General features: G+C 40.5%; 2 protein-coding genes across 2 annotated transcripts in view; both read left to right on the top strand.

The window, feature by feature from the left end:
* Positions 1-162: 162 nt before the first annotated feature.
* Positions 163-15563, top strand: RB195_012396 (uncharacterized protein; the record flags this gene model as incomplete). The annotated part of the gene is made up of 22 exons (XM_064194224.1): positions 163-171; positions 230-334; positions 541-724; positions 1430-1568; positions 5461-5581; positions 5638-5722; positions 5834-5922; positions 7505-7583; positions 10974-11041; positions 11168-11269; positions 11344-11452; positions 11510-11614; positions 11812-11971; positions 12644-12804; positions 12879-12984; positions 13042-13123; positions 13191-13329; positions 13385-13546; positions 13627-13680; positions 13749-13875; positions 15226-15367; positions 15423-15563. The coding sequence occupies 22 exons, from the start codon at positions 163-165 to the stop codon at positions 15561-15563; spliced, it is 2469 nt and encodes an 822-aa protein (XP_064051807.1).
* Positions 15564-20828: 5265 nt separating this feature from the next.
* The window catches only part of RB195_012395 (uncharacterized protein), a gene marked incomplete at both ends in the record, with an annotated part of 30975 nt that continues 25664 nt past the window's right edge, over positions 20829-26139 (top strand). The window contains 5 exons of the mRNA XM_064194223.1: positions 20829-20927; positions 22220-22315; positions 22791-22886; positions 23918-24016; positions 24135-24230. Of these exons, the coding sequence (XP_064051806.1) occupies positions 20829-20927; positions 22220-22315; positions 22791-22886; positions 23918-24016; positions 24135-24230 (486 nt within the window). The remainder of the gene's footprint in view (positions 20928-22219; positions 22316-22790; positions 22887-23917; positions 24017-24134; positions 24231-26139) is intronic.

The raw sequence follows: 26139 nt of genomic DNA, 5'->3' as shown, positions 1-26139 counted from the left end.
CTACTATTCTAGCGCTCACTCTATAACCAACCCACCACTAATCTGATTGAAGGAATCGTAGCTGTTTACACGATTGTATCAGTCTGATAGAAACGCGGCCACAAAAACTCCCTTGCGATGGTAACGTTCATTTCTGTTTCGCTGCGCCAGAGATGAAGTAAAATGATGCAGGTGCTACGTCTCACCCCTAAAGAACCATATATTCAGTGGAATCACTCTAGCATTATAGATTAAGGAAAGAATTGAACGCAGTAAGAAGAAGAACAAGGACAAAACCGCGGAAACTAGAGGAAAAGAGCGAGTACCGAGGAAAGCAAGAAAGCAGAAAAGCCGGGTTCGTATTTTGAGAAGGAAATCATCAAATGTGCAAGACAGAGAACACTTCTTTTTATTTTGTGCAAAAAGTTGCAGAAAATCATACCGAACATGATGCTTAAACATCTGCACTAATTTTTTCTTGTTCAGACTGCTCCAAGTTTCCTACATTTCCAGCTACATACGAAAAGTATCACTAGAGAAAAGATTAAGAAAACACTACAGGTGGATTCAAAGCAGACATCAACAACAGCATCATCAACAACAATAACAGCAACAACATCAAAAAAAGCAACAACATCAAAAACAACAGCAACAACAGCAGCAACAACAACAACAACAACAACAACAAAAAGCGGAGACAAATCGAAAGAAAGTTCGAAGTTGGGAAGAAATATTCTACCAAAAGGTGCAACTTAATACGTATGTGGATGACAGTACTAAGCAATTCTCAAAAGAAAAATACTGCAACACAACAATTCTATGCTTGAATTATCAATTGGCAGCTTCTGTAGATGAGATTTCAGTATCTCACTGACAGCACTGCATGAATGAGACGGGTCCAGTTAGACGAATAAGGCAATGCGTAATTGCTTACGAAATCACGCACTATTACAGAAAAAAGAGTTAAGAACCACTAAAAAAACAAAGAACCAACAGAAACATTTTATCATTAGAGACTACACCCACGGTTGGTCGCTTGCTAGAGGTCAAGAATGACGCTGTGATCCCACGGAAATTAAAAAGCACGGAGGCCAATTTTTCAATTCATCATATTTCAGTACACGGGGACGGTAGAATCATTGCTTTCATTACTCTATTCTTTACACTTCTTGACAAATTTCCCACTGCTGTCTAAACGTGTTATGGTTAAGCCAGAGCGCCTGAAAAAAAAATTCAGAAAACAAACAAGCATCAAATGGAAATTCTTGCCTTTTGCTCACTTTCTGCTCCATGTTCCCTTCTTCCTCTAACAAGCCATTTTCCGACCTATGATACTGATGAAGGATTCGAGCATTCGTTATGTGGAAATCCCATTGCGCAAAGCCGCAGATGCGAAATGATATTTCTACAGTTCCTTCTTCTTCTAGTAGTCACCGAGTTTCTTTTTCAGTTTTTTGCCTCCTAGTGATTATCATCACTATAGCTGTCGTCGCTGGACTCATCGCTCTGTGCTATTATCTTTATCGAGAACATAAGAAACCTACCATTACTGGGAGCACTGAATGCGACTGCATATGTGATAGACCAGAGTAAGTTTGGCCTCAAGGTACATTCATACTAATCTGAAACCTTTCTAAGCTCTATGAATAAAGAAATGTTTTTCATAGTTGGAAAGCAATGTTCTCATTTATGTAGAAGACATACTAAAGTATTTTATTTCCCATGCAAACTGCGTAGTAAAGGTCAAAACGACTTGAAGCCTGGTGCTCTTAATTCGGCTGCGCTCGAAGCGGTTATTCGGAACTGTGCAGTAAAAGTGGATAAAGTGTCTGGCGTTAGTCAATCCGCTTGGGACGCCCACACGTTCACTTCAATTCAGATTGCACATGCAGTGTGCAGATTGAAGACCAGAGTAATTTTTCCATCAAGCTGCACACTAATCAGAAATCTTTTCAAGGATTATTACTACAATACTGGAAGTCGCTCCTACCCATGTCAAAAACATGCTGAATATACTTTGGCATGCGAACAAGTCAGTAAATGTGTATTCACTTCGAGACGACTTGCTATAGGAGTTATGTAAGCGACTGCGCTCGAAATGAAGCTGTGTAGTGTCCGCGAGGTGACGGCTTCGGTAGCCCCACTCATCTCTGTAGACTGAGTGGAGCTAACAAGAGTTTCATTTCTATCGCAAAAGTTGCGCTCCATGGCGCTTACGCATCTCTTCCGGGTGTCGTCCTTAAAGGCATCACCCCACGATTCTGAGGTGGTACGGATTTCAGGTGGAGTATTCGTATACGGCATAGAAGATTATGGAGAGGAGTGTGATTCCGTCCATTTCTTCCTAATTGCCGTAAAAAATGGCCCGGAAGATCGGCGTGTGCCCGCTGCTGGCGCCCTCCAGTTGGACTTGTTGTAGGAAGTAGCGCGCCGGTACGCTCGATGCCGTGTCGTTTTTTACGGCAATTAGGAAGAATTGGACGGAACCATCCTTCTCTCCATAATCTACGATCCCATATACGAACACTCCACCTGAAATCCGTACCACCTCAAATTCATGGGGTGATGCCTTTAAACATATCCAAGTACATCTTGCCGATCTCCAACTAAAGCTCCCTCAGAATCTATCCATCCGTAGTTATTAACCTGTAGGACTATGTCCGAGACCTGAGCATAATTGGCGTTGGCAGGTAGTTCGGTGTAGACTACGTCACCACTGAACTCCTGCCAACGCCAAGTACCCTAAGGTCTTTTTTTTCCACACCCGTCCATTTTGGAAGCTGTTTTCCTGTGTCATCCAGCAGCACACCATATCCACTTGTAAGTCAAGTTTTTCGATATGGCACATCGTCTGCTAAAAGTAGCCTAACAGTCGTTTGAGCATTTTTCTCTCCATGCAGTCGAGCTTCTCCATCACCGTCAAAAATTTCCCCCCAAATTCTCTGATCAGTACGTCATGCTAGGGCCAAATGCGGATAGATAGACTCGCAGCTTGACTTTGTGAGCAATGGAAGTCAACCACAACAACATTTGGTCAAGAAGTTGACTGGAGAACAGACCTTAGGCCATAAATGCTGTATATCACTCTCATAGCTGTCGTTCTCCTCCAGCATACAGTCTAGGTAGCAAAACTCATATACGTGTTCGATCGGCTACCCGTTCCCTCTGACTCCCCTTGTAGAGAAATAGAGCCTCTCGAATAGAGCCAAATCTGCTTGGAGTTGTCAATGCGAAGTTGCAGTCTGTTGGTTGCAGCTAATGTCACTACAAGATTAACAACCTGTCGTAACTTTGTGCTGCTCGAAGCGAACATTACTACATAACCGTACGTACTCGAAGTCCTCCATGGGACGTGCATACGGTGCTAGAGCGGCATCGGCGAGAAAGCGCTCAACTTTTCTTCAAATGATGTCTTCGACGGCAAAGTTGAAAGGGACCTGCTAGTTCCACTTTGAACGGTGAAATAAATGCGGTTGGTGTTCAAACTACAGCTGTAGTTCTCCTATCCACGTCGTTTATTATAGGTACGAATTGCGAGGAAGCCACCCGTGACGAACAAGCCGGCTTTCGTCTTGATGACTAGAGTCGAAAGCGACTTCGAAGTCTAGAAATGTTCCAAAAACTGCTACCACACTTCGATCACTCTCCTAACAAATAAACACGCGGTTAAACGCCGATCTACCAAGACCAAACCCGGTTTGTTCGTTGTGGATGGTTTTTTTTCGCGATGTTTGATGAGGGGGTCCAAGGTAATCAGCTCCAAGGCCTTGTACATTACATGCAGCAAAGATAATCCTCGGTAATTGCTGCGTCCTGTTATTGTTAAAAGTGTAACCGTTTTTTTTTTGCAGCCTTCTGAATACATTTAGTGAAAGAGTCTGCGGCATCACTCTCTTCTTGTTCCGTCACCTAGTATCGATAGACACTCATTAAAGTTCCACTACTACTTTCCTTTGATGTACTATAAAGCTGTGAAGAAATGGGCGGTAGTCGGAATCGAATACAACGTCCCAGAAGGCTCTAAATTTTCGGGTGCCCGATAAAGGGATGTTCCTTTCAGAATGCAGTCGGCCTGAAGCTTGTGAGTCGGCATCCTCCGCTATCGCTACTCTTCTGCACGGGCCGCACCTTCCGGGCCGTTTTTTATGACAATTAGGAACAAATGGACGGAATCACCATCCTCTCTATAATCTACTATCCTTTATAAGAATACTCCCCTGAAATCTGCACCACCTCAGATTCGTGGGGTGATGCCTTTAATAAGCCAAACCTAATTTGAAACTGAGACAGGTGTAGCCAGTCAGTAAAAGGATTCACCGCGACTGCGTGGTTACTTGATGGTTCCAAACGACTCTAAAGCCTAGTCTTTCATACCTCTGGAGCCGATAAATTGGTACAAAACGTGTCTTGGAGAAAATAATACAGATTGATGCATCGCCTAGCCCCAAGTTATTGCGTAGACTCGGCGTCCCTTCGTGAACCTCAAACAATTTTGAATATAATTGAACACATTAGAGCATCCCAAACAGATTGACTAAAGCAAGGCAATTTACGTTATTTTTGATTTGGAACTACATTTTCTCTCATGTAGCAGATCATTCTTTTGTTAGAACGGACAAGACTAACCAAACGTATTGTTAACTTTTGTCTTTTGTTAGCAGTAAAAAACACCTCCTGAGGCATGAAATAAATAAATGAATAGATATGCAGAGTCCAATTGCCAGTATGTTGCGAGTCGGGCTTCTGTCTCGCGTTAATGGGGGCTTACTCTGGTGATCAGCGAACGGACTCCTACTTCCCCTCTATGCGACCTAGATGTTTCCTGTCTTCGGCCTCGGGTCGCCTGTCTTTCTTAAGTCTTTTCCTTTCCCAGTACTGCTACATTACATGTTTATTCTCTTCTCTATTATGACAGACTACGTTATCTTGAGAAGAAATGGGAATCCATATGGACTCTACTAAAGGGAGAGAAATATAATCTGGACCATGCCGACTAGCGCCGACCGGGTGCCACCAAAGCATTACACGACGGCGTAGCACTCCCTGCTTTGCTGTGATCCACCTTTTTCAATCGCAAGATGTTATGCCTTCCCTGCACGTGCGCGTTATGTTCTTCAAATGCGATACACAAAGCACCACTACACGTACGCGAGGCGAATACAAAGGGCGATGACGATAGCGAAATAGCAAGTCAACTGTTACGAAATCGAAGTAAAAAAAAAGAAATAAAAGAACAAACGGAAACAGAACTGTGGCTGGTAAATCGGCTCCTTTATATAGCCTGGGCTCGAGTGGAGCGGAGCTTTGCGGGAGAAGGCAGCCAATGCGCCAGCTCGCTGGTGAGAACGCGCGCTTTTGGCTACCGAGCGCGGTAAGCAATGCTCCCGGCCAGGCTTTGATCGAAAGGAGCGATGCGAGTCGCGACACAGTAACTTGCTATACGAAGCAACCTGAAACAATTACACTAAAAATCGACTTAAGGTTAATGAAACCACACCCTCCACTAATTGTCATATCGCTTGATGGTTATGCGAAGAAGTACTTGTCGAGGAAGTTACAACCAACCTTCGAGAAAATGGCAAGATGTGGAGTATCAGCTCAAGTGCGTACTGCCTTTAATCAAAGATTTTAACAAAATTTCTATACGGAGATTTTAAGGCGGTTTATTCTGGCTTCCCATCGATAACATTTCCAAATCATTACACGATGGCAACAGGATTCCACCCGGGTAACCATGAACTTGGTGGGTGAAAAAGTGCAGATTCCAGCACCAACATTAAATTCAGAAAGGACAGTTTATATTTGGAAAAGTGAGCAAATTCTTGCATTTTGTAAAATTACCTTTTTGATTTAGTTCATAACACTATATATGATCCAACAGTGCATCCAGAAGCTAGATACCTAGGGAAACATTCGCAGGATGATCACTACAAAAAGGAAGCGGTTTGTTGACTTTATTTTATAAAGAAAACATGAATTTTACGATGTCATTTATGAACTTATGAAAAGGTTAAAGGCAGCATACCACGAATCTGAGGTGGTGAGGATTTCATTTGGAGTATCCATATACGGAGTCGTAGATTATGGAAACGGAGTAGTTCCGCTCATTTCTCTCTGCATTACTGCAAACAGCCGCCTCCAGATTGCTGTTTTGTACGGCACCATCTATTGCTCCACTGCTTGCGCCGCCTCCGCCCGCGATTCGTCAAAAATCACTTCGGACTGCCTCTACAGGCAGTAAGGGACGCTACGCGTGCAAAGGTGGCGCACTGCAACAGAAGGCATCGTACAAAACAGCATTCAGGGGCCGGCTGCTTGCGGTAATTCAGCGAGAGATGAGCGAAACCACTCCGGTCTCCATAATCTACGACCCCTTGTACGAATACTCCCTAGATTCGTGGTATGCTGCCTTTAAAATAGCACACCATCATTACGGACCTTCATACATTCAACGAAAAAATCAACTAATAATATGAGTGCCGATTAGTACCAAAATTGTTCCAAGCAGATGCGATAAGGTTAGCGCTGCCTAATGTTTGAAGGAAGAAAGTCTTGAAAAATCGGTAGCTATTGTAGAATTTCTCCTATCAATCTTGAGCAAAGGCTCATACCTTAATCGGCGTAACCGTAATCGCCTATATGACCCGTTTGCACTATACCGGATTGCAAAATGTCCGGAGAACAATAAAGGTAATTGTATGAGCTAAATGTTGTTTATCTCATTCCTTGTAGTGCGGTGATGAATACATGGAAGAAACGGCTACACCCCCATGAGTCGGAGTTAAAAAAACAACTGAACAGCAAACGAAAGCTCCACGGCATTAGATGGTTATAGGGTACGGCCCCAGACAGAGGAGATTTTGAAGTCAAGATCACGATATTGGCACGCAAACCTAATATTCTGGAAGCGTTTCGGATCTATTCCAAGGTCCCAGAGGGATATCTAGCTGAGGCAAGAAATCTTCCAACACTAAGATAGGAATTGCACCTCCACTTGTACTATGAGACCAAATGGTAGGCTTAGGATTTTCTTTGTTGAGCGGATAGGGCTCTAACGAAGGCAATTTCGTCGAAACGTTAGCAAACAATGAAGGACTGTAATGAGCTTGCGTTCGTCTCAAATTAGGAACACTTTCCGATTCCTTACGAAATACGAATACTGAATTCCCGATTACTCACGAAACCCGAATCCAGTCATTCTCATTGAAGTGAATATATGAGACAGTTTATTACCAAGATTAGCGCAAAAAATTAAAAACGCAAAACTCATGTGTTTGCTACTTCTTTCTTTAAGGCAGACTTTAGATTAGTAAACAAAAACATCCCCCATATATTGCGATTTTGATCAAAGAAGCCGCAGAAATTTTGGATTCTCGGAAAAGCTCAACACACTTGTTTCGTATGAATAACGGTGTAGTACTTTGTTATTGTTCTAGAATACAACAGATTTGCATAGCTCTGCAAAAAGCGTAGTGATAATTTCATTTGCTCATGTACATGTTGCTTACACACGAATTATTTCAAGATTTGGTCCTATTACAAGCGATATTGGAAGCGAAAGACTGCTACATACTCATGGATCGGCTCGCAGCACAACAGTACACGTGAGTACCAAAATTTTGATGTCCGCGCTGTGAAACGAAGCAATACAGTCACAAAATTAATCAATTGCAACCCAGTGCACGCTGTTCTCTCTCTCAAAAATTAAGAAAAGTGCAGCAGATGTAACTTCGTCATCCAGTGTGTCGTTCCCCGAATCTGCTTCGAATGGGAGTGGTGGACATCTGTGCGTAAGACCTAGTCACAGATGGCCCGGATCATGAGGCTTGCACTGGACTAACATACCATATGGAAGCCTAGTCCCCCTGAACCCGTGCGAGGACGTGGTGAGGGTCCCATCCTTCTGTTCTGACCGTATCTTCGAGGGCCTCGAAGCTGTAGCATCAATACAAAGTGGTATATATAGACAGACCTGCATGAGCCATAGGCAACCAGAAACTCACGTCCGAGCTCACAAAGCTTTGCAGAGAGGTAATAAAAAAGACCACAAAGAGGGAGGAACAGAATTGTTGGCTAAAGCTGCAGAGGTGCAAAAGAACATTCTTTTTGCCCGCCAGGACTCCGCTAATAGCAAGATGAGGATGCTCTTCGAAACTTGAATGGAACAGCAATTGCACCGAGACGTTGAATAGACGAAAACATTCACGGTTTCTTTTCTGACCTCTTCGACACACATGTCCGCTGACATGCTCTCATGTTGGTAAGAAACTGTACGATACGGTCCTGAAAGGATAAGATCTGAACATCTGATGAACCTTCCACCAGTTCTCACGAACACTCTGGCGAGGCTCTTCATACGTTTCCTGTCGAATCACGAGATTCCGAACAGTGGAAGGCCAGCAAGATTGTGTTGTTATAAGAAGGGAGATTCACAGAACATCAGCAAATAATGGAACAAGGTGACGTGGGAGTGAAGGTTAATGATCGGCAGCTACAACATTTACGCTTGACTGATAACACAGTTCTGATGATATCTAGCATCAACCAAGTGGAGCGAATGCTGTCCGAATACGACGAATCATGTGGACGCGTCGGCCTTCAGTCGATTGTAGAAAAGACGGTCAAGATCAGCAAGAAAATCATGCATTTTCCAAATCGTACCTGATCAATGTTCCACTCTGTTTATCCCCAAGTAACTGTCCGTGGTAATTTACTTGGCATTACTTTTTGACCGATAGTGATGTTGGCGTGTCCTTGATCCGATTGAGCTGCAGCATCACGGTCAGTCGTACCATAGGCGTAGGGCTTCAATCGGAAGATAGTAGTTACATGGGTCGGTAATGTCGTACTCCTGTACAACAAGCTCTGTGCGACAATGGAGTGGCTTTAGCTGCACTTCAAGAAGGGCATCCGAACGGAAAACAGATGGATAGTTGGAGTTTGCCAAATCGACCTGACCCGTGAGACTGTTAATCACAATCAATCAGGTCAGCCGAGCCTTGCAACTACGAAGACTTGACATATCGACTGCTATATCGTATAGTGATAACATCTGAAACCATCGCACACAGTGCGCTGCTGTCATATTAAATTGACGTGCTCTACGATACGTGTCGCACGAACAACATGTTGCACAACAGTGGCATGGTTAAAAAGTGGGAATTCGGGCAGCACCCAAGACACCCGTGAAAGTGACAAAGCAACAGGGGATCAGGGACAAAAAACCAGAGGATGAGCGTAAAGGTTTGCTTTCTTTGTTTAAGGACACAAAGGGCCATAGGCAGATCCTCGCCTGTGCGCATGCGAGTATGTGGTTGTTGAGAGTCATTGGGTAGTCGTGTGCGTCTTTCGAATCCAACGTTCCTACCGGGGACCCACTTTATTTTCTCTCCAACAAGCCCCAGTAAGCAGAAGAGGTGTAACGAACCTAGATTCTGAAATTCGGCAACGGGTTCAGCTTGCTCTATGCACCATTGTCGTGTCTCGAGTCTGCTCCGAATGTGATCTCTCGAGTGTTTTGGATCCATCTCTTCAATCACAAGACATCTCAAAGTGAGCTATTCATTGGGTTATATGTGAAATTACACTGAAAAGTACTATTCTTCAGAATAATCGGATACTAATATAATAGTTAAAACAATTCGGAGAGGCTTGTGCTGGACTAATACACCACATAGCGGCCTTGCAGCTCTGCACTCATGTGGGCACGTGACCAGGGTCCCATTTCCCTGCTTCAATTCCCTCTTCGAGGTCTTCGGGGCTGCTCGCCAATCCCGACATCCCATCCCGCTTCCAAATGGTTTCCATATATAGTGCGAAACACAATCAATCACACATGTGGTTCATTTTAATAGCATCAATACAAGGTGGTGTATGGCAATAACGTAATATATATGTATAAAATTGAAAAATACATACAGCGGGACAGGTTAAGTGGTTAAGCCGTTAGGTGGCTCTCGCCATTGCATTGCTTTGTGCGCCCTGCGGAGTGCGGCTAGCCGGATTCAAATTGACATGTTTCTGGATAAATTTAAAACCAACAATTCAAATTAGGGGCGCACACGAAATTCGTATACGAAATAATACTTTTGAAAAAACGCGGGAAAAAAGTCGCATAGGAAATGACCGGTACCTAGAGCACTGCGACTCGGCCATGGGACGATTTTGGCGGTGGCGATTTTTCCAACGTAGCGGCGACTGAGGAAATCGTGCGCAGACACCACACAGTGCATTTTTCCTTGTTAGGATTAATGCAGTAGGAATGAAAGAATCCACCGTCCCTTCTGGCACAAACGCTTAGCAGTAGTACCCCATTGTGGAACTAATCGCTTGTTTAGAAGAGATACAGTAGACGGCCAATTTTCGCAATGTTGGCATCAAATGGCATAAACACTTCAAAAACCAAAAAATGCTCAAGAATGAGTTCAACGATGGAAGGAAGAACCGTTACCGAGCAGCGTTAAAATCAATCAGTACTAGGAGATTATCAAGGATCTCGGACAGCAATCTGTCCTCATGCTCAATTCTCTTGGAAATATCCAAAATTGTTTCTTGGGTTTCTTCGCATATGTCTCGGTATTTATAGGTATCAGAGTGCATAGAACCATAGACCCCATCTACATGATTAAGAGCGAAAACGGCTCAGCATAGCTCAATAGATCGTTGCTTTACATATCGCACTGAAAGTTCAATGATGAAAGGTAAAGAAAGCACTCATGCAGAAGGAAAAATGTCGGTGTTCAGCAGAATCGAAGAAAATAATTCTCTAATAAAAACGTTCACCCCAAAAAGAGGTTCTCGTCGGACCAACAAATTGCAATTATTTGTCAAGAAAAAAAGTAGTAAAAAAGTGAAGGTGAAATTTTTCTGTAGTATATTTTCTGACAGACCACTTTCCCCTGGCAAGACAAAACATCTTTATTCAAATTTTTTGGAGTCTTTGCGTCTTTGTTGACGGAGATTTTTATACGAGGCTACAGAAGAAGAAATTACAGACTATCTACAACCAGATTACATGATACCATTTAGCTCCGACATGGTCCCAAGTGAACAGCTAAAGCAGGTGAAATGTGTAAAATTAATCACTTCTAAGTAGTTCGAGAATCCATGAATTGTTTATTTTATGGATAACCTAAGACACTTTTATCTTGCATTCTATAAACTTGCACATAGAACTCTTCTCTTTTAGATAGTGAAATGGCTTAGGATGGATGAACCTGACCGTCCAGGTTTGATTATGGTGTATATCATGGAACCTGATTTCACTGGGCACAGAACTATGGGTCTAACGGTTCGTTTGTCATAGGGAGCTCGCAAGTGAAATGCATAAATAAGATTAGATTTTTTCGTACCATAATCGTTCAGCTTAGTAAAATGCTGAGCCACCTCGACCAACAACTCGACCTACTGATTCAAACTTTGAAAGCAGATGGGATATTGTGTTGTGTAAATTTGGTCATAATTTCTGATCACGGTAGTAACATCACTTACACTGTTTTACTTTATTTATCTTAACAACTTTTTCTGTCAGGAATGGCTGCTATAAAAAATATCGTTGTTCTTGAACGCCATTTCAACCTTAAAGGGATGACTATAACAACTGGTGTATTAACACATATTTTCAAGAGAAACTCAAGTACGTAACTAACTTTGAGAATAATTATCCATATTTCTGTACTCAAATGTTGAAATAGTATTTTTCACATAATTTTTATCATGCAAAAAATGATCACCTCGGATAGAATTGATACCAAGTTTACGTCACGAAAATATGGTTGTCACACCCACGCTCACAGAAACTCTAGAATTTACTGTATGAGCCTATTATTACAGCACTAAGCGATAAAGAAATCACTGAACCTTTGACGTGCAAAGGAACCGACCACGTCCGCGTGTTTACGAAGTCGACAATGCCCTTACGTGTCCATTACTCCAGTTCTAAAAGAATCGGAGATTTTGTCCTACTTTCTAAAACGGACACAAGAATAGTGAGGTAAGCTATTAGCCATTAGTGACAAATTGCACTTGAATTACAACCGAATTTCTTTTTCGAGAGTTCTCTCAAAGGTTCCAGAATTCTGAGAAAGAAAACGTAACCAGAAGTAAATAAAACGGAACATGCGGATTTCATTGAAATTCGACATGGTGATACAGTGCATTGCGCTCACAGAACACAAAAACATAAGGGAATCACTTTTGAAATCAATGCAAAAATCTTAGAGTAGCGATTTAAAACATTATTTCTCAAATTTTAAAGTTTTCAGAGTCATTGAGAATGTCTTTGGAAAAAATAGAATGAAAAATGTATTACGAGTGAAATTGCTGCATAAATTTCTCCCAGTGACTCTTTCTATTTGATTGAAACCTTAGAATCCTTAGAGGCAAGTTCCCAGTCTTGCAGCTAAGTACGTAAGCGGAAACCCTCACGTCTTTCCAACTGAAACGTTGACTACAGCAAAAAAAAAACAGATGTTATCCATTCTACTAAATGAAAACCTCGATTAGCACTAGCGAACACGAATTTCACCCTCAAAAAGCTTAGATGTGAACACGAAATAATTTCTGACGCGCAAATTATCAAATTAAATGCATGGAAAGTTTTCTCGAAGCATTTATATACATTGTCACAAAGACGATTCCTATTTATTTAGTGGAGAGTTTTTAGCACTGAAAAGGACTTTATCACGCCAACAAATCCTAATCAACACGGTTTCGATTACATCGAACCAGATATGCACACAATTATGTTCGCCCAAGGACCAAGCCTCAGGAAGAATGTCAGCCTTCCTCCTTACCATATGGTAGAATACATGAATCTATGGAAAAGTGAGTTTTTTTGTACACTACGTCTCGAAGAAGAACCATTAAGCTGCGCCAGACGTCAGGATGTTTCTTCACAGAATTGCTCAATCTTCCATCTATGGAAAATGACGGCGAGGACGCTCTCATGGATCAGGCTCTAAACACACATCAAGAACGCATACGAGTAGTACACCCTGAGATACGGCATGTGCTCAGCATTATTACTCAACAACATGCGACATGTAAAGAAAGGTCTTGCAGAGAATGTGCTCGCCTTGAACTGCCCTCCGTACTAACACCTGGTGGGAGATTAGTCTGTGGGAAATGCTCTTCACAAGATGAAGTGAGTATTTTAAACGGTGAAAAAAACAGGCCTGCAACATTAAATAAATATAATAAACAAAATGCAGGAAGTGCTTAAAAATTGGAATGGCTGCGCTGCTAGAGGACTTTCTGAAACAATAATACCACAGTCGGAAACGGAACATTTATGCAAACTTTCAAACTTCTGCAAAGATATGGTAATAATCGGAAGTTCAACAAAAGAAGGTGCACTGGAAACTTTTCTTCCCTGTTTGTAGCGTTATCAAAGCACATGTTCCAGCATTTAGTACCACCCTGTTCGAAATCTACAATAAAGACGGCGACGAGCAACTTCTCAGTAATGATTGCACTTATCATATGATAAAGAAATCTAGTACCTGTGAGGAATTTTCCACAACCGAAAATATGCGTTTGGAAACACTTTCCGCGTTTCCTGGTAGAGGTATGACTCCAGTTTACCGATAATTCCAGTAAAACCCGTACATCGGAAGTTACAACGAATGATGCGCCTCGTATTTTTAGTTCTGGCCAATGAGCGAGGGCTTTTCGTTCCTTGGAAGCAAAGATTTTCGAAAGGTATAACTCCAAAGTAATTGTGTGCTTCCAACACATAAGAGCGTAATCTGAGCTTCGTTCACTATCAGAAATCCTGAAGCCACTTAACGAATACACGAGGAGAATTGTGACTAAGCTTGGGAGAGTGATCAGTATTACTGGAACTGTTTACGACCATGACTACGACGGGAAACATTCTGTGGATTCTTCAAAAACGTGAGATTCTGACAATATTATACAAACTTTCTTGGATAGTACCGGAAGCCGAGCCTGTATTGATTCAGTGAAGCGGTATCGCTTGACTTTGAAAAATACATGCGGGCATGCGAAAAGACTTCATATATGTACATACGTATTGTATATATTGTACATGAAACTGTGACAAAATTCTTTACGTAGAGTTTAGGAATCAGAAATCAAATAGTATGTAAGTCGTACTCGCTTTCAGTCGACGCCTACTCCTACTATTTCATGCAATTGTGTGCATTAATGTAACTTTATACACACAGTATATCTCGCCAATCTTCAACTTCTTCTTAGATATATACACTATAACAAGCAAAGATTTTTGCTATAAATTCACCTAAAACTCCATATTTTTATTTTTTTATTTTTTTAATCATTAGAATTGACATCTTTTAACTCGACATGCCCGCAGTATCTGTCATACGTACGATAGTCGGAGCAGCTGGCCCAACCCCCTTCACATTTGGACTGTTGGCGAAGGGAAACGAAAGGACCTCCTCCACTTTTTACCGTTGGCGACAGCATACATGCGAATGTCGGAGCAGCTTCTCCGACCCCCTCAATTTTGGACGGTTGGTGAAGGGAACCTCATCACCTGAGCCACACCTCATGAGCTAGACCCGCTCCACCTGAGGAGCGTCCGGCTCCTCCCTATCGCACCTACGGCATCAGTAAAGAAAAGATCATTAATAAAAAGCCGAAGTGCGGCACAAACTTCAACGAAAGGTGAAAAACGAGTTGCAACATGAGAGTCTAGAAAAAACCTCTTCCTTCTGGTAGGGCAGACAGTACTGTTCATAAAAATAATTCATTTAAAGATTTAATGGGAAGATGAGTGGTTTTCTGAATTAGTCACGAAAAGAACCAATGCATAAGTGAATTAAATCCCTGACCAAGAAAAAAACACATATACGTCAATCTATATTGGAATAAATTGGAGCTACAAAAGTAGATATATTGTGAAAGAGCTATGTCATATCATTTATTACTTTACATATCCCTGAAAAAACAATATTTTTTATAGTTTGAGTTTTATTGTCCATTTTTGACATGATTCAATTCACAACAAAATCATGGAAATGAATATGTGTCGATGAAGACGGCAGTACCAAAGTATGTATCCTTGAAGGTACCACCACACTGTAAAAGTACGTGAATGCTGAAGCCCGACACTTCAAAAATTGCGCTTGGTTTAATTTGTATTCTATTCCTACTGCAACTAGATCTCTTTTTTTCAGAACAAGAGCCATGTACCTACTTTTGCGCTCCTCAGCATCGGATACATTCGACAGAACCTTTTAACGGATAACATGATTTTAGCAATCATCCCACTCACTTATTCCGGATACTTCTCACATGCAGACGTGAATGGTCTGATGATGGTACCTACTGTAAACAAGCAAGCGACACTAAAGTTCTTTCCTTCGTGCTCCCGCACATGGATGGTGACATCAATTGTATGGTATGTACGAGCGATCACTTTGTTTGTGTCATTGAACCATCCTAAACTACTTTAGAGCGAATATGAACTACTCCTACAATACACCGCTACTGTTAAAGAAGTTGAAACCGTATCAGGACTATTTTTTAATTTCACAAAAATACCTGAAACTGACCAATTGCTGTTGAAAATGCACATCAGCACCACATTATGGTAGATAATCTGTCATGGATTTGATAATAGAATATACGTATCTTACTTCCGAATACTGGTTTTAGATTTTGCATTGTAGCAATGAGTTGGATTTTTGGTTCTCTCGTTTCTGTAAACGAATGACCATATTGCATTGTAACTCACATGAAATAAAAAGAAATTAATTAAAAAGAAAGAGAGCAATTGTTGCAAATAGCGGAAGATATGGTTGCGAAATATGCTACATGATAAGAATAGGAATATCTCTCCAATGAAAAAAATGAGGAAAACAATGCAGGTGGAAAGAAAAAAAGGACCATTTTTTAGCAACAGGAGGTTGCAGCTAAAACAGGAACCAACACCTGTCCTCACTGTTGCATCGCCACATTATTAAAGGCATCACCAAGCGAATCTGGGTTGGTGCGATTTTCAGGTGGGTTATTCCTATACGGGGTCGCAGATTATGGCGAAGAGGGTGATTCCGTCGATTTCTTCCTACTTGCCGCAAAAAAGCAGCCCGGTAGATGCGGGGCGCGCACAAGGCTGGCGCGCTCCAGTGAAACTCGTTGTAGAAAATAGCACCCCGGAACGCTCAAAGCCGTATCTTGCGGGACATTTTTTTACGGCAGTTAGGAAGAAATGAACGAAATCATCCTCCCCCAATTTACGGCTCCTATAGCCATAACCCACTTAAAGACCTGCACCAACCCCGATTCGTGGGGTGATGCCTTTAAATAGCAATAAAGTGATATCAGGACATTCATTGAAGGAATGATATATGTTCTGTCATTCGCGAATGAAACGAAGCAAGAATCCACCACTCCTTATTACGAAAACGGTTCAAATTGGCTAAAAAGCAAGAGCAGAGATCAAAAACGGTAGGTAATAACACCGCGCGAATACGGCTCAAAAAGATCCAGTGATCTCATTTGGAAAGAGAGATTCTTTAGTATTTGCTTTCTTTAATTGGCCTCTTAATTTACGAGATTGATATAATCGTATATTTGTGTTTATTGTTTTGGCGAGATCGCCTTCTTCAAACCCTAAAAACATGAAATCGAACGTGATTTATGCTATCAAACGCACTATCCGCCCAACAAAGAAGGTCCTGGGTTTATTTTTGGGTATTATAGATAGAAGTAAAAGTGAATATTGCACCTCATAATCGGACGACTATTCTGCCACTGGTAGACACCTGCGGGGAGACGACTAGCGCAATCAAATAGCAGCCTTAAATAGGAGGTCAATTTCCACGTAATACAGAGGCAGTCCTCTTGAATATTCGACTATGGTCTCGGCACCCTGAGACAAACTAATGCAATGGAGTCACGTGATTTTCGTTTGCCCTCCAAGTGCTCTTTGACTCGAATACATAGTGGTCTAGCTGGTTCTTTATGTGTTCGTCTCCACACTGCAAACAGGAGATCAGAAAAACAAAACAGGAACTCATGCAATCATCCTTCCTGTTATCACATTTTCCGTCCCGGTGTAGAGCAAATACGATCATATAGGCGACTGCGTAACCTTTGCTCAAGATTGCTAGGAGTTCTACAATACCTACAGTTCCTTCGAGATTAACTCACCTCAAACGACGCCGTATGGCAGCATCAACTTCATCGAAATTAAACGGTATATGAAAGGCTACTTTTTCCATACCAGAAGTGTAAACTTGGGACTTTCTTTGTTGGGTGGGTAGGGAATTTGATGAAACAAATCACGTTCGATTTCATCTTTCCAGGGTCTGAAGAAGACGATTTCGTCAAAACGTTAGTTTCGGGTAAATGATTATAACAACCTCGTGACCGCCCCAATTAACGAAAGAAAATACTGAAACATCACCATGTCGAGGTTCATTGAAAGTTGTAAATGGCAACTGTCTATTACATTTCAGCTAGTTCTTAATTGCAGATGACAAGGTAGTTTTCACATACAGTTTTCACATTAACAACTTTTGCGCAAATTTCATTAGAAGCGACAACTGATCCTATTGAACATTTCAAACCGTCTGTACTATGGATTCGGTGCTGCCAGAATGTTGAGGAGCGGTAAAGTAAGAGTAGCAAGTTAGAACCCAGAAACGTTTTCTTTAAGGATTCATTAATACGACAGTTAGATTTACTCCAAGATGTAGGATCTTCTCTGAGTGGAAGGAATTGCACGCTCACTTTGCTCACGCTAACATTCTGACAAAGAACGAGAACTTTTACTGCATTCTATGGTAGACTGGAGCTTCTTCTTGAGTTCCTTGGGCAGTACCTAACTCTGCAAAAATCTCTAGCGTTCCTTGGTTCAAGCATATTTTACATATGTATATACTTTAGAGACAAGAAGACACGAAAAGAGCTAGTAATAAGTACACACAACAACTCTTATATATATCGAGAATAGTGCGCATTTATATTTTTTGCGAAGGAAAGAGAGCAACAGAATCTCTCAAGGGTGGGATATAAGAGATTTGACTAGGAAAGAAGAAAAGGGAAGGACTACGAAATTCGTATTGTTCTATTTCAAACCGTTGTGTAATCAGATTTTTTTTTTCTGCATGAACCAGTCACTCTGACAGGTTACACCAACTCTGAATTGAAGGATAGTGCTCAGTAAGCTGAACAGAATTCTACACTAGTTCTTTGAAAGCCTGATAAAAAAGTGGTATTGGCACCAAGAGGTAGCAAGAAATTACAGAAATTAATATACTGCATTAACACATTTCTAATTCTTGCAGTTAGCTATCTGATGCAACTGTAATGGACTGTAAATTTTTATTTTACTCATTACACTATATGCTAAAATTCATTACAGCACTATCGATTAATATTTATTACGTAACCAGCCTGAACGTCTGGCTAAAGCCGTACTTCAGACTTCCTCTGCTATTCGCTTCGCTCCTCTTCACTGATCAGTGAAAATTAATAGTAGTGGCATTTTCTTTTCTTGTGTTTTTCTAACAATGCCTTCTTCATCTTTTCTATTGTAAACAAAGGCGAAAAATTGCACAATTTTCTTGCTAATCGCGTCAGTTCTATATTTGAAGAATATTCAAACTTCAGCTTCAAACACTCTTTCGATAGCAATATAATATAGATACAATTTGAAAGCATTACGCGAATTATGGGAGTTTCTCCTGATTTCCCCCAACAGGTATGACAGAACGATGTTTTAACATAAAATGACGTGAATGACATCATTGTGCTGATAAAGATATCGTTCAACGTCAGATAATGTAAAAAGCTTGTTCTATTTAAGCAGCCGTTTGCATGCGTGTGTCTACTTTCTGAAAAGGTGATGTTCATTTATTTATTTATTTATTTATTTATTTATTTATTCACATACACGAATGGTGCACCAAAAAAAGACATAGAAAAAGGAAGCACATTTGTCTATAAGAAAGAATCGGCAAACTCATTATCAGTGGGGCCTGGCGCAGTCCTTTTCGTGGCAGATACGCATCATACATGTCGTCCTCCTACTCCAGAAAGTGAAGAATCCTCTCACGACATCTACTTCCCCATCCAGAACGCTTAAAATCGGTCTATTTATCTACATAAAGGGATTTGGACGATCAAGAAGGAAGGAAGGAAGGAGGATCGGCTCAAGAAGGAACATGTTGGAATCCAAGGCGAATCTGGAGAGGGATCTTTAATAAAGAGGGTTCACCAACTTTCGTAATCCTCAAACGACTAACACCACAATCTAGACAAAACCAAACCAGCCAATAAGATAAAGTTATTCAGAGGCAGAGAGTAGGTAACATGACGGAACAAATAAAAGAGAGGCATAATCACAAGATATTAGTATCCTTGTTAGTGAGTGAGCTTCAGTGAGCGAATTAGGCCAGCTGAAAAAAAGCTGAAAAAAAGTTATGAGGGGAGAAAAAGAGGGATGTAGAAAACAACTAAGAACTATTATAGGTGGGAATCTATGAGCGGTTCATATACTGAGCAAATAGCACCAGACATCTGAAAGTTGTTAGTAACAGAGAACATGGTGTTAGACATCAATATTTACTATTTGAGCAGCAGCAGCATTTATCTATTTACTATTTAAACAGCCGTTTGCATGCGTGTTTCCAATTTCTGAGAAAGTGATGTTACCATCCTGAGAGAAACGTGCAAAGAAGTAGACGAGCGGAGATGTCGTAGAAGTGAAAGGCAACACGGCCAGTGGCCACGGCTATGAAACGGTTGCAACGTCACATCTACCTTTGCACTTTTTGAATCTTTTGCAACATCCACATGAAGTTACTGCGTAGTACTACTGCCCCACACTAATTCCACACCACTGGACCCGTCGCACCTCCTTTTATAGCTCTCTGGCTCCGTGGCTTCGCTCTCTTTCAATGCGACTCCGTGGGAGCCGTCGCACCCTCTTTCATAGCTATCCGGCGCCTACGCACCAATCCGATTCCATTTGAATTTAGGTGAAGAATTTTAGGTGAGTGCAGCTGAAGCGGAAATCTGTTATAGTAAGAATTACATACAGGACATAGTAGTGACTATGTTATGAATCAACCTTAGCGTGGAAAAAGATGGTGAAGACAATAAGGAAAGGGTTCGTTTCACTAACGAAGTTTCTGAGTGTTAAGGGCCGCCCTTTATTTATTTTGTTAAGGACCGATTATCGAAAAGTTCCCTAAACGCTGGTTTTAAACCCTTAACGATTCTTTCACTCCACCGATCACTGGGTATTTTTCTAAAGCAATGTTATATTAGTTGTCTCCTCATAGGGGTGTGACAAACAGAATGAATAAATGTATAAATAGAACAAGATGTAGAAAGAAAAAACGTTGGTCATCTAAGTGGATCCACTAACTACATAAGGGAAAAAAAACTGAGCACGTTTAGTAGAGCTCAAATTAATTATTCGTTCCAACTCCTCAAACAATCGAATAGCCAATTGCACTCAATCTTTTGTCCCAAATCGACTAATATTAGTCTACCGTTACCACAAATTCTAGATGTACTTTCACCAATTATCCTATTTGCTGTCGAATTTATGACTGGAAAAGTAATAAGAAATTATCTATTGCTTGAAGTCCAATTTTCCGCTGCTCATTTGGTACGAAAGAATTGGATTGACTGCATCATAGACCCCGATTACGCTCGCGATTGTCTTCCGAAGATTAGATGTACTACAAGAGTTATCTCGTTGAACTAACAATAAAAGCGATATGCTTCGCAAGTACGAACATTAAAACAACCACTAGGCAAATCATTTTTACTTACCTTTACATGCAGACCATATGCGATGCGATAGAAAGAAAATTTATGTAGGTTATTGATTTTCTACACTGATGAACGTTATGATATGTAATTATAAAGGAAGAACTGATGCAAAACAGCCCAAATTCAAAGGAGGAAGGAAGCCATCAGATGAGATAGGAACGTCCAAGGTATGTTAATGTTACTATTGCACAGTACCTAAAAAATAAATGATAGTAAGTAATCACAGTAAATAGGACCGCGAAGATTTCACTACCTACTGCAACAAATTTTTGCAAAATAGGAATAGCCTCATTAAAAAAAATTGCTCTTTAAAGATGAACGAATCAATAATACATTTTTCCAACAGTGGATAAGAGCATATAGTAGCGTTTACCAGCGAAAAGTCCTCAGACTAAAACTTTATGAGAAGAGCGCTCTAAGAAATACTTTGAAGATTTTTCACTTTGAACAAAAAGGATTGGGAAGCGTAATATCTGTATTCTGGTATGCGATATTCTCACGTACTACATTCTGAAAGCGAATTGTTCTACAGCAAGTACAATCCGAGATACTAGACATTATTTAAAATCATACACATCTCGTAGAGCAGAAATCAGAACGTTGTCAAGTTTCCCATTGCAGATAAACGGGACCGTGTTTGATAAACTCACTCACATACTTGGATAGAAGGTATAAAGAAACCATTAAATGCAAAGTCTCACTTCTCCTAGTGGTCTGAGTCTCGTGAAATCTAGATAAGAAAAATTTGAAAAAAGAGAAAAAAAAACCTAAATTTCTCAATTTTTCCCATCTGTGTTGCAAAAGGGTGGAAGCTCCCACAGAACATTAGTTAGTTAGTTAGTTATAATAATATTATAACATTAGTTAGTTATAATTAGTTTATATAACAAACTTTCCTATACAAAAAAAACCAGAATTATTTCTCAGAATGCTCTTTCACAAAGTTATTAACGATCTTTTAAAACTAATAACATTCGCTCGAATTGGGCGTTTCGTAACTGAATGTTATTGAATAAGGATGTAAATTGCTAAAACATTGCAGCACTGAGTTATTATAGTTTCGATTACAGTTCTAGATTTTCTTCCTCTTTGCAGTAATTTCCGCCTACTCCCTTCTGAATTTCTTTTTCTCCGAGGTAATGTGCCACTGTCCACTTCCATTCTTCTTCTCTTCTCTTCATCCATCCCAAGTTAGCAGGAACCAACATAAAAAAGAACTCGGAGCCTAATTTCTGCTTATCCTTACCTGCACAGTAGTGGTACCGGTAGAAATTATTCCATATACCTTATGAAACAGCACACATACGAGTGTAACGATATTTCCTTATTAGGTTAAAACCAGTAAAGAAAGAATTGATCCAAAATACTATAATTTCAAACCCACATGGTGAAGGTGAGCAGGCACAAGGCGAAAAGAAAGCGTACCCGACACCTGATCTTATGACATCCTATTATTAAGGAGGAACCGGTAAGAGAAGAATTGATCCAAGAGATCGCAAGTTCAGAACCGCAGGTTGGAAGTGTGCAGCCAGCAGATGAAAAGGAAGAGCACAAGGTACGTAAATGCGAATATTACGCGGTTTCTCTTATTTTGACTTAATCCGCGGCCCAACATTATCGTCTAACACGGTTGGGCGCCGTTGCCAATCTCCGACAAATCAGAGCAACGAAACGGATTGTTATAAGCAATGATCCAACGCTTCCTCTAGGTTTCTGAGCGATTTGGGTTGGGATTTGGCAGTGTGCTGAACAACAGCACCCTCCTTGCAATATCGGCGTAGTTTCCGCCATAAAAAAGCGGAAGTTATACAGGTCGTATCTAAAACAAACACTCGAATGTCTGATGGCATTTAGTACTAAGAGAGCCACTGCAAGCAGGAAGTAAACACATTCGTATACGTGGCACTAGTCTCTATTACTTTTTCTTTGAAAAGAAAAAACTCTTAATACTTATTTTAAACAGGTCAGTATCTTTAAAACAGAGGAAAGCTATTAGAGGACAATTAACATTACGGCATGCAATTATTAAGGAAGAACTAATAAGTGAAGAATTGATTCAAGACATGGCAAGTTCAGAACAACGGGATGAAAGTGTACAGCTATCAGATGAAAAAAAGGTGTCTCAGGTACGCAAATATTTCGCAGTTCCAATCAAAAAAACATTTGAGGCTCTTCTTAAGAAATGAGTAAAAACATAAAGGATGAAACACTATTCTGAGCATTTCTCAGAGCTCCATCCTTCTTTTCTGAACAATTCTAACATGGAATTATGTGGTCGCGGAAAGGTTTTTGGAGCAGCCCGGATTATAGTACCGTTACAAACTTAGAATTTAAAGAGGCTTAGAACATAAACTGCCTAAAAAGCTTTCTTTTGGCTTTTTACCTATGCATTTAGGGATTTCTATACTCTGCCTAGTTATTTATTTATAAACTACTATAACAACAGAATCTTTCCTGCTCTTGGAGTTTTTTTTCATTCCAATTCGAAAACAAAAGTCAGAAATACTCTTTTAAACTCTTGATTCTAAATTTCCTGCATTTTCTCACAAACGTATACTATAGTATATCAAAAATTTTCATACGATTAGTTTTAACTGATCTCAATGTCAAGCCCCTTCGTGTAAGTTTTTTAATTTAATAATAATTTTTTAATTTAATAATTTATAATATAAAACAACCAAAACCGTCGACCCACTTTAGACCGTTGCAAGCGGCTAGTGACACGGTGTCAAGATTTGGCATTCACAAACTATTGCGCTCCGTATCTGCTCCGATGAGGAGCAGTGCGTATCTGTGGGACACGAGTGCCTGGATCCGGAGGGGCATGCGCTGTTGTAAGTTACAATATTGCGCTCTAGCACCTCTGCACCCTTGCGGACACACAGTCTCTCCCTTTTAAGGGCTCGCGGCTTCCCCGAAATCCCCACGTCCCGTCCCTTCACGTCCCCCTGTAAGTGTAGCACGAATACGACGCGAAAAATAATCAATGTATGAGATGACTTATCCTAATCACATGAAGAATCCCATAAAGTACCCTATTTCAAGGTGTCTGCAGGCGAAGATTGATCGAAATTGGTAAAGAGTGAAATGAGCTATGAAGAAAAAAGACGCACAGAACAAACACACCAAACGCTTTTATGTAAAAGGGATTATTAAGGAAGAAGAAATGAGACGAGAGATGACCCAAGACAGTCCAAAGCCAGAACTACAGGATAAAGTTGAGTGCCCACCGGACAAAAAGGAAGCGTGCAGCTTGGTACGTTAATGCTAATATTGCGCTGTTCCTCCTGTCAAAAACTGTTTTAAGACGTATTGCTGATAGGTCTTTTATACAGCATACTAATGAACATTCTTATGTGTAATTAATTATTTAGGAGAAATCCGCGGAGAAAAAAGCAACTGATAACAATACAATTTCAAAACCGCATAATGAAAGTGAACAGCCACCAGACGAAAAGAAAGCATGCTCGGTACGTTGATGCCAATACTACCCAGTTCCTTCTATCAAAAAGAGCATTTTAAGACAGAACACAGCTAAAGTTGAGACGAGACGTTGGTTCATTATTCTCCATCAGTTTTTGTTTTAAAATCATTTAAAGTAGTATCCATTAAACGATCAGCCAAAAAGTAAATAACTTGCTGGAGCCAGTTGGAAATACCCAAGCTTCCTTGCGGAATTAGGGGACTGAGAAAACTCTATGTTGGATCCAGAGTTCAATTACGAAAAGTATCCTGGATGGTTTGCTCCAAGAAAGCTCCCACAACAGAGAAATCAAGAGAAGCGTTCCCCATTATCTGTGATGTTTCAGAAGAATATCGCCAGGAAATTTTTGCGACAGTGGAATGAGTCTTACTGCAATGATAAAGAAATATCATTTCAATATAACACATTAGGGGACTGAGAAAAGAAAAAAAAATTTTCTGCCTTCATGCGAACATCAACGCATATTCCCACCAAATCAATTTTTACCTCTGATCGCCTGAATAATTTTTTTTTTTACTGTAACACTCCCATTTTCGACTCTATTCCAGTCAAGTGTAGTCCATAGTGGCCTTTTTGGACAACCTCCTCGTACATGTAGCACTCCGAGCCGACTTTTCCAACTATATTGATTAGATCAACAATTTGTTGGGGAGCTACGCCACAACTCTCGCATCTGCCGGTTCACTAACGCTTGAACCTTGTCTATTCAAAACTTCGGCAGCTAAAACTGCTAGATATATTAGTAGTCCAAGTAGATGTCGGCAAATCAGCCCCAAAAACACTAATTGGATCAGAATGTTCATCAGTGGAACTGTAAGCAAGAGAATTTATTAAGAGACAGTCATCTTAAGAGTAAATAATTTGCATTGCGTTACCGAAAAACCGACAGAGCGGACGTGAAATACTATTCATCGAACTCAAAGGGGAGCGAGCTGACTTCTTATAATATGGTTTAACGATGTTTTTTTTTTCCTTTCATTGCACCTGATTAAATTGCAGAAAATTTGAAGAAAATCATTGAAACAAACAATAGTGAGAAATTCTCAATTTTATTAAAACCATTCAGTAATGTCAGTTTGAAAGGAGGAATTTTATTTGATTAGATTTCACTTCTCCCAACAAATTTACTCTTTTTTTTCTCGCTTTAACTGAAACTTTGTTGAAGGTAGACAGGAGGAATGTTTTCTATGCCCAAAAATTGGTTCTCCATAAAACAGATCTTATACCTCAACAACGTTATTCACAAAAGCATTGCTTTTTTTCCTTTGAAAAATTATTGTCTTACTGGTTTTTTGTTCACATTACTGAGGTTAAAATTTGGAAGTGGGGAAATTCCATCCGCTGTTCTGCAAGAATTCAATTTATCTATTGTTTTCCCCAATTCGGGTTCGCGTCAATTCATCCAAATCCGAAACTCAGGAATATGAACAAGAAATTCTAGTTAAATTTTGTGAACGTCCAACCAAGGAGATGGACGTAGAAGAAGAGTAGCGCCACTCGGATCACGAACTACGCATAGCAGGATTTTGTTAGTCACACTCAATAGGATCATACAGGAATGATACGAAGGAAACTATGAACAATGAAAATACCAAGGAAAGAAAAAAGGTACGAAAAAATGTCGACCATCGCCCACTACTGAGGACGCGGTAGGTTGACGATCGATGAACCGCTCGATCAACCGACAGAGGTCAGATCAGAGATGATCTACACCCAAAGAAGCGGTCACGTTGAATACGTGGACTATTTGATACAGTCTCAAAGAAACTGTTGATCAGAGCTCTATAGCTCTCGATTACTCGTGCGTCAAATAGAACTAGTTCTGCAAACGAGTAATCATTCGAAAACACTGAAAAGAAAAGATTCATGTAGACGAAGATTTATCGTAGATCACC

Source organism: Necator americanus, chromosome III (genome assembly GCF_031761385.1).
Source record: "Necator americanus strain Aroian chromosome III, whole genome shotgun sequence".
Classification (NCBI taxonomy): Eukaryota; Metazoa; Nematoda; class Chromadorea; order Rhabditida; family Ancylostomatidae; genus Necator; species Necator americanus.
The sequence above is the reverse complement of the archived record's forward strand: the minus strand, read 5'-3'. Positions and strand labels throughout refer to the sequence as shown.